The 7,984-nt window shown below is 46.8% G+C and overlaps 1 protein-coding gene across 1 annotated transcript; it reads right to left on the reverse strand.

Moving 5' to 3' along the window:
- Nucleotides 1-4,836: 4,836 nt before the first annotated feature.
- On the reverse strand, nt 4,837-7,570 carry HEY1 (hes related family bHLH transcription factor with YRPW motif 1). The gene is made up of 5 exons (XM_061342804.1): nt 7,251-7,570; nt 7,058-7,133; nt 6,896-6,979; nt 6,695-6,776; nt 4,837-5,897 (listed from the first exon to the last, which is right to left on the reverse strand). The coding sequence occupies exons 1-5, from the start codon at nt 7,469-7,471 to the stop codon at nt 5,314-5,316; spliced, it is 1,047 nt and encodes a 348-aa protein (XP_061198788.1). The 5' UTR covers nt 7,472-7,570; the 3' UTR covers nt 4,837-5,313.
- Between the last annotated feature and the right edge of the window lie 414 nt (nt 7,571-7,984).

The following is a 7,984-nucleotide window of genomic DNA, read 5'->3' on the forward strand; positions in this document are numbered from 1 at the left end:
ATGGACCATGCTTTAATTCCTCGTCCTCCTTATACTCACTTGACCAGATTGTACAAATGCAATCAGTAAATCACACTGTGATGCATTCCTATAGCCAGCAATAGTCCATCTGAGCCCTGGCTCCTCCTTAGCCAGTGACCCATCAGATTCAATTAAGACATTCACACATATGTTTCAGCACCTTACCAGTCTTAATTTGTGTGCCTCAGTTTGTGTATGTTGCTCATCTAGCTTACTGAGCAAAGTTATGAATACTGAGTATTACCTGCCCCACTCTGAATCTTTTACATACTTGCATGCAGCTTACTTTCTCATCTGACATCACTTATTTCCATATCTTTCCAACAGGCAATGTAAACATTCATTCATCTGTTTACAGCCTCAGTTTTCCTCTGATCCTGCACATCAGTCTTCCTTCCTGTTCCCTGCCATTCTCTTGCAGAGCTCTTCCACCAACTTTTCTATTCCAACATCGTTTCTTCTGAGAAAGGGGTGCAAAACAGAGAAACGCACATACCATCAGTTCTAACCTGTTACTACTGGCTGTGTCTAGTTTTACAGCTTATCTTGGAGAAATACATGCCACCCGGAAAGCTCCAAGAAGCCTCTCTGCCAACGCAGAGAGAAGAGAGTGGTCTGCAAAACTCTCCCTGTGCTGAAGCTGCCCCGACAAGCAGCTGTGCAGACAACATGCAGAACTGGCTCCAGCTATCCCACCTTCCTTTCCAGGAGGCTTCACCTGAAGAAAGCAGCCTCATAAAAGACTCTGAAAAGGTCTGAGCAATATGACTTGGTTAAGGCCTCTTATAAGCAGGGAACAATGCCCCTAGTGCTCAGCTCTTTTGAGCACTTAGATAAGCCCGTTCAGTGTTATACAGCTGTGTTACATGACAAATTAAAAAGAAGAACCAGCTGGAAGAGAGCCTCTGCCTATGAACTGTGCTCTTCTGGAAAGACTTGGGCAGGCTTGCACAGCACATGTCAAATCAAGGCAGTTTGGTCTGCTCCTTCAACCTGCAGGAATAATTAGTATAATTTGCCAGAGAAAAAAATATGTGTGGGACTAGCTGGAATAAGAGAGAACAACATAAAATAGCCAAGCACTTCCTCAATAAAAGCTTTCACCAAATGAACACTTCAGACACCCAAAAGACATCTTCAAGTGTCTGTATCTTACTAGGCACTGGCATTTCAACATTTACTGCAGTCAAGCTGCTGTGTTGCAAGCATGAGTCAATGCCTGCATCTTCTGGCTACAGAAGAAAAGGACTGTTCTAGTTTTTATTTATAAGCTGGGCAAGTAGAGAGAGAGGCATTCAGTTACAGAGAAAGCACGCTCTGCTCCACGAGGCTGGGTAGGCTGGTTAATACATGGGCTTATTCGTGCTTCACCATACTGAGTCACCAGTACCACAACACATCTCTGCAAGCTTTCATGTAAGGCCTCAGAAGAGGGCTTTGTAAATCATTTTTGTTGCCTTCCAAGACAAAGCCCATGACCTCCATGTTATTCACTACAGAGACTTCCAGCTCCACACAGAGTATGTTACAATCCGAACTGGGAGTTTCTGGCAACAAGCGCCTGTGAATATGCACACAATATGAAACAGGAAGAAGGATTTCAGTTTATCTGTGCTCACTTGGGCTTGTTTGTTGCTTGGAAGAAAAGCTGGCAGGCTTCCCACTGCTATGCAGCAGTCTAGGAAGGCTGCTGTCACCTGGGGACTCTCATGCTGATGTGTGAGTGAAGAGAGCAATAGCCAAGATTCAGAGAGTTTTCAGCATGATCCTAATAAACTCTGTCATGCTACTAGTGTTAAGACAGGAGTGCTGAACAGAAACTGTCTTAAGAACTACTGACAGCTTCTTTCCAAAAGCTAAAAAGTGTCACTTTCATGAGCTATTCCTTTATGCCAGAGCAAGAATGGATTTCCAAATGTTTGGATCTGCATTTATGCAGCATTTACCAGCCTCTTACATTTACTCTGCACTCAAATCCAGCTTAGTTGATAAAGGAAGATAATACTAGCTCATAAGAAATAACCCATCATCTTACTTCCCACACAAAACTTTAGCCTGAGGATTTCCCGGGCAGACACACTTCATCCAAAGCAATTGAAAGTAGCTGGGGGGTCATGGGATCAAGTCACATATGCATTTCCTTTCTTCTCCAGCATCCCCTCTGGTTAAGCTTGTGCTCCTGAATTGCTCTTTTGTAATAGGGTAAACAAGTAAATATTTTGGGCTCAAGAGATATCTGATGTCTACAGAAGCAAGTTTATTTTGCCTTTTTCAGTCTGTCTTTGGCATCCTACATGAAAGAAAAATAGCAAAATACCTCAAAAGTGCAGGTTTTGAGAAAGAAAAAAACCCAACATTTGTCATTCACATAGAAAATTTCTAGCTACCACTGTCTCTTGATGAAAGGAGAACAAATCCTGCACTCCTTTTTTAGCAGCTGACAAAACACGTATGGATTAAGTGATCACCAAGCATAATTTATTAAGTTAGCAGCACAAGTAGTAATATAATCTTGGACTTCCAATCCTGGTGCTTCAGCTTCTGGGCCAGTGCTCTTTCCCTTTGACTTACTAGGTTTTGTGAGTTCCTAGTTTTTTTTCATTTCCTTCTACAATAACAATCAGTAGGTTTTGAGTCTCTAAAACTAAAAAAAAAAAAAAAAGAATAAAATTCGTTCTTTTCATTAATACCTTTGCTATTGGTAATGGAAAGAGACGACAGTAGATACAAACACCAGCAGCTAAACTTTTATTGCACTCTCTGCTTCTGAAGTCTGTTCAAGAATAGGACAGTGGGACAAAAATAATTATAGGGGTCTTTCCACACAAAAGAGCCAGCTATTTAGAGGCAGGCAAAGTCATTTGAATGTCAATGAAATAACCATTAAAAGGCTGAGAAGCACTGCCATTTATTAAAAGATCTAAAGAATAGTTGCATGCACTATAGCAATCTTCTAGGTAGGAGTTGTTAATTTGGTATAAAAACCTATTACGGACAGGGCAGAGCATAATTAAATGGGAGACAATACACACTGTGAAAAGGAAACTGGATTTGGAGTTTTACAGCCTCTTATTTCATGTTTCTACATGAAATACTATGCTCTGTAATCTGTCCTTAATAACACCTATGTATTTCCAGCTCCCACAGTGTTTTGCCTTTTGCCTTTCTAGCAGTGGTCTCCTACAGCCTAGGGAGGAAGGTAAAACAAGGTTATGCACTTGAATGCTCTCCCACTTTTTCCTCACAGCAATCCTCCTTCCGAGAAAGCCTCCCATCAATGCCACTCCTTAATTGGCTCGAGAGCCCCACTTTAAACAAAGCTCTCGTCTCCCACAGGGCCAACTCTTTCTGCTATTCTGGCAAAGCTAAATCCAGACAAGGATGTGCCATTTACCACTGCAAGCATACTACAAATTCAAACATACAGGGAAGAAGTGACGTACTTCCAGGAAAAGTCGTTGGTGTTCTGCAGGTAGAGATTTGCAGGTAGCATGGACTGCATTTGGAGAAAAGATACCTATGTGTCAGCCTGTTGGGTTTTTACTTAAAGAAAAAGTGTAAGACACCGGTAGTATAGTTCAGTAACAAATACAGGATCCATAGAAGCCCTTGGGTAGATTTTGTTCTAATGCACTGAATGTGAATTAATCAGACTTTTTGTTAGGTACAAAACTTTGCTCCAGCACTTTAGGACACATAAAGTTCTCATAAGACTCCACATTTTTAAAGATTATCCCTTTTTAATATCAATACAAATCAGTAGGAGTATTCAGATGCAGTGCAGCTTTAACCTCCTCTTCTGCAGTAACCTGAGTGCGTTCACTGTCTTGCCCACACACTGCAGGTGAGTAAAAGTGACATGCAAAATGAATCCCATGTTCTCCTTCCCTCGACTGTTACTCTGAGGCACTGTGGTGTGTAACCAACTATGCCATAGTATTCAAGAAAAAAAGTAAATACAAATGCCCACAGCAGGACTAAGCAGCAATTGTTTGACATCTCCCATGATACCCAGAGGCATAGAATTCCCCACTGATATATATCAGACAAGCATGTAGTTTAAAATACTTTGTTCTTTCTCTTTTATTTAGCCACAACACAAATACAAGAGCAGTCAAACCCTGTCCAATGGAACTCAGTAGATAAACCTGTTCAGATTAAGATTCTTACGAAATCAACCAAAATATGGATGTACATGCACACACATTCACACACACAAGAATGCAGCAGAGCACTTACAAAATGAGGGGTGGCACTGACCTGCACCTAAAAGCAGATCACCCCAGAAAAAATCAATGGGTTAGGATGTATCTGTTAAGTAACAAGGCTGTGCACTGAACAGGTTCCTGCTGTACTACTCCATTGGCTATTTAAATACCAGCATCATCCACTTCAGGTGTAAGTCTGAAGCTCACACAGGGGAAGGAGCCTGACCTCAGCTACCGAAGAATACAGGTCAATAGAACAATCACTCCACTGTAGGAATCTGGCCCTATGAAATGAATAAACATATGTCCAGCTCCAGCTGGAAGACTATTGCAGGTGACAACTTTCCTCCCTCTCCCTCTTCACTTCCCCAGCAACTAAACCCACCACCACATAGCATGTAATTTGGCTTGTGTACCCTCACCACTCTAGAGTTTGCTCATACTGCTCTTTTTGGTGGAAGAAATAATGTTACAGATGTGAGAAACTGTCCACTAGGGAATAGAATTAAGACCAAACCACTGCAGAAGAAACAGAAATTGAGCTCTTAGATAAAAGCTGGTCCAACTGATTTGTCAACGCTCTGTTCAGAAATGTAAGACTCAAATATAGTTTACAAAAAGAGTAATTCTTTATAGAACATCTCAGTGTCAAAACACAAAACCACAGCTCGTTAGCACTGAGAAGAGTGGTCTTGAAAAACTGAACAAGCTGCTGCTAACAATTCTAGGTGACAGATCTTCATAAAAAGGCAGTCTGACGTACTCAGGAAAAATGAAACATTTGAAACAAATTGTTTACAAAAGTGATTTAAATCCTCAGCACAGATCTAACACAAGTGTTAACAACCACTATTGTAATTTTATTTTCGGACAACATTAGCAACCACTGAAAAAAAATCCTAACAAAATTACTAATACAAAAATGTAGGGATAAAAAAGAAAAATCCAAAGAGCTAGTTTTCAGACAGTTAGTTAAGGTGAAGCTGTACCTTTGTCCCAGTTATTAAGAACTTCAACTTTAACCGTAGCATAACCTAGCTCAGCTAGGCTTGTAGGCTTCCCCACCCTCACTAAGAGTTAGTTCTTAGAAGGCTCCAATCTCAGTCCCCCATGGTCTGTATGGTTTGCTAAGGGCTGCTGACTGCGTTGGTGTAGATGGGCTCAGCACGCTGGGGGACAGCAGATGGAAGGAGCCAAACGAAAAAGGGAACGCAGAGAGAGATGCCATGGAGGAGAGCAGAGGAGGAGACAGTTTGGTAGTAGATGTGACCACGGGGAGCACTGGTCCAACGCTGCCATTTGGGGGCACTCTGAGTGAGGAAGTTTCAGCATGGGGGGCAGCAATTCTGGTCTGGTGATGTGGTTCTGCAGAAGATGCTGTAGTACTGGTATTACCGTGCCCATTTTGAGCCAGCAGCAACGGGTGAGATAAGTGAGGATGATGTCCAAAGGCACTGCCCCAAGGAATGTGTCCAATGCCAGTGTGCGCAGTACTTGCTGCTTCCCGCTGAGAGGCATAGTTGTTGAGATGAGACACAAGGCGAACTCGCAGAGGATCAGAGGCGTCCAGACCCTCTATAATGCTCAGGTATCGAGCAACTTCAGCCAGGCACTCTCGAAAGCCCAGACTCCTATAGTCCATAGCCAAAGCATGAGCATCAAAATAACCTAAGAGAACAAAGAATGGAGTCTCAAGATGCTGTTTTCTAGTCGCTGTCTGCATGCAGCCTCCCCACTCCACCCTCCCCTATAAGCATATTTCACTTGGATGTGGTTAGTAGTCTCAACCATAGATTAGCTGCCAAGCTCCTTTTTTTTTCTCCTTCTTTTCTGTCTAACAAGCTTTTCTTTTATATCTGTGCTGTGATGCTGCAAGTCCCAAGACCAGTCACAGACTGCCATTTTCAAACTGGAATTGCACACTGCAGTGGAGGAAAGTACTTTTGTTCTTTCCGTGTCTCCCCCAGTGCAAGCAAAACCACAGTGCAGTGAAATTCGTTAGAAACACAAGTCCTAACTTATCAGAAGGGAATTGGGCAGACAACATACTTCTTCCCTAAAAGTGCATTTCATAGTTTATGCCAATTCTCTTCACTACTTATTTCAGCCTGTATTTCTTTCTAGTTTCTGTTCTGAACTTTCTAAAAGTTAGAGAAACAAGCACTTGACAACAACAAAAACTCTGAGTTTTCCAAGTTGCCAAAAGCCTTCTAGCAGTACAGACACATCAGTAGAGACTTGTAGTTTCTCCCCTAGAACAACCTAGAGCTCGCTTCAGTGCTAGTGATGCCACAAATCTTGTCAAGTAGAAGAAAGTCCCAAATTCCTCATGAAACCTTACAGTTTATATTCAGTTTCTCCAAGCATTCCCACAGCACTCTGCACACCCCATGCTGGGAAACGCACTTCTCTCATAGCAGCCTCTCTGCAGAGCTGCTCACCTACTGTCAGGCACTTAACTTTACCTTTCCCTCCTGCTGTATGCAGCATTTTCAGGTGATCAACAGTCATCTGCAGAATCTCAGCTTTTTCCAGCTTGGCCGATCCCTAGGAGAGAAAGGGAAGCACGGCGCGGTTTAGGCAGATCCAGAAATGTTAAAGAGGGGTGAATGACCCTTCCTCCCAGGAACAGCAGGGAAGCAGAGCGGAGGATCCCAGAGCGCTACCTGCTTCTCAAAGGCGCTGGGCACCAGCCTCCTCAGCTCGGACAGGCTGTTGTTGATGCGATCGCGGCGGCGCTTCTCGATGATCTAGGGCAGAAAGCAGAGGGTCAGGGGCGGGCGGCGGGGACTGAGGGGTAACCGGGTCTGAGGGAGGAAGACACTCACCCCTCGGCGTCTCTTCCTGGCCAGGATCTGCGAGGTGGTGGAGGGAGACATGGAGCCCGCCGCCGAACTCAGGTTCCTGCAGGGAATAGCGGTACACCGATCACCATAAGCACCGCCACCGCGGGGAAGGGAGCCGGAGGGGTGCCGGTGCTCCGCGGGGCTGAGGAGATGGCAGGGGCCGCCTCACGCTCACCCATTCTCGTCCGCGCTCTCCTTCTCCACCTCGATGGCCTCGTCCAGCTCCTCGCTGTCCGAGGAGCTGTACTCGGGGTGCGCCCGCTTCATGGCTATGGCGGCGGTCACGGCGGTGGTCACAGCGGGACGCGGGCGGCCGTCGGGGAGGCGGCGTGCGCTGCGCGGGAGGAGGGCGCCCAGTGCGCGACCCGCGCCTCGTCCGGCGCCCGTCTCCCCCATAGCGTTCCCACGGCTCGCCTCTTACCCGCCGAGGGGAGGGCGGGCGGGCGGGCCGGCGGCAAGCGGGCGGGCAGGCGGGCCTGGCCAGGCAGGGCAGGGCAGGGCAAGGCAGGGCAGGAGGCGGCCGGGCGGGCCGGAGGCAGCAGCCGGTCGGGCAGCCTGGCAGAGCACACCCGCCACCGCCCACCGCCAAGCACCGCCACGCGCGGCCCCCGCCACCCCCATTGGCAGACGGTGCCCCGGCCTCAGCCAATTGCCGCGGGCCGGTGGCTGAGCCCCGCCCCCTCGGCTGGGAGCGGGGTTGGGGGGAGTGTTGGCGCGGCCGCGCGCCGCCGGCCGTGGGAAAGTGGAGCGGGGTGCGGCGGGCGGCGGCGCTTCGGCGCGGGGCGGCGCGCGGCAGCGGCGGGTGCCGCGTGCGGGCCTCAGCGCAGGGGGGGAGCAGGAGAGGGAGGGGTGGGATAGGGATAGGGATAGGGGTAGGGGTAGGGATAGGGATAGGGATAGGGATAGGGA

Source organism: Neopsephotus bourkii, unplaced genomic scaffold (genome assembly GCF_033783945.1).
Source record: "Neopsephotus bourkii isolate Nb327-2 ecotype Australia unplaced genomic scaffold, CSIRO-AGI_Nbou_v1 NB_1820, whole genome shotgun sequence".
Lineage (NCBI taxonomy): Eukaryota > Metazoa > Chordata > Aves > Psittaciformes > Psittacidae > Neopsephotus > Neopsephotus bourkii.

Bases quoted from the DNA above. Each gene is read 5' to 3' on its own strand.
- HEY1 (XM_061342804.1), bottom strand. From the start codon at position 7,471: ATGGGGGAGACGGGCGCCGGACGAGGCGCGGGTCGCGCACTGGGCGCC. The intron at 7,134-7,250 runs GTGAGCGTGAGG...TATTCCCTGCAG, and splicing joins GAGAGCGCGGACGAGAATGG to GAACCTGAGTTCGGCGGCGG. The intron at 6,777-6,895 runs GTAGCGCTCTGG...TTTCTCTCCTAG, and splicing joins CCAGCGCCTTTGAGAAGCAG to GGATCGGCCAAGCTGGAAAA.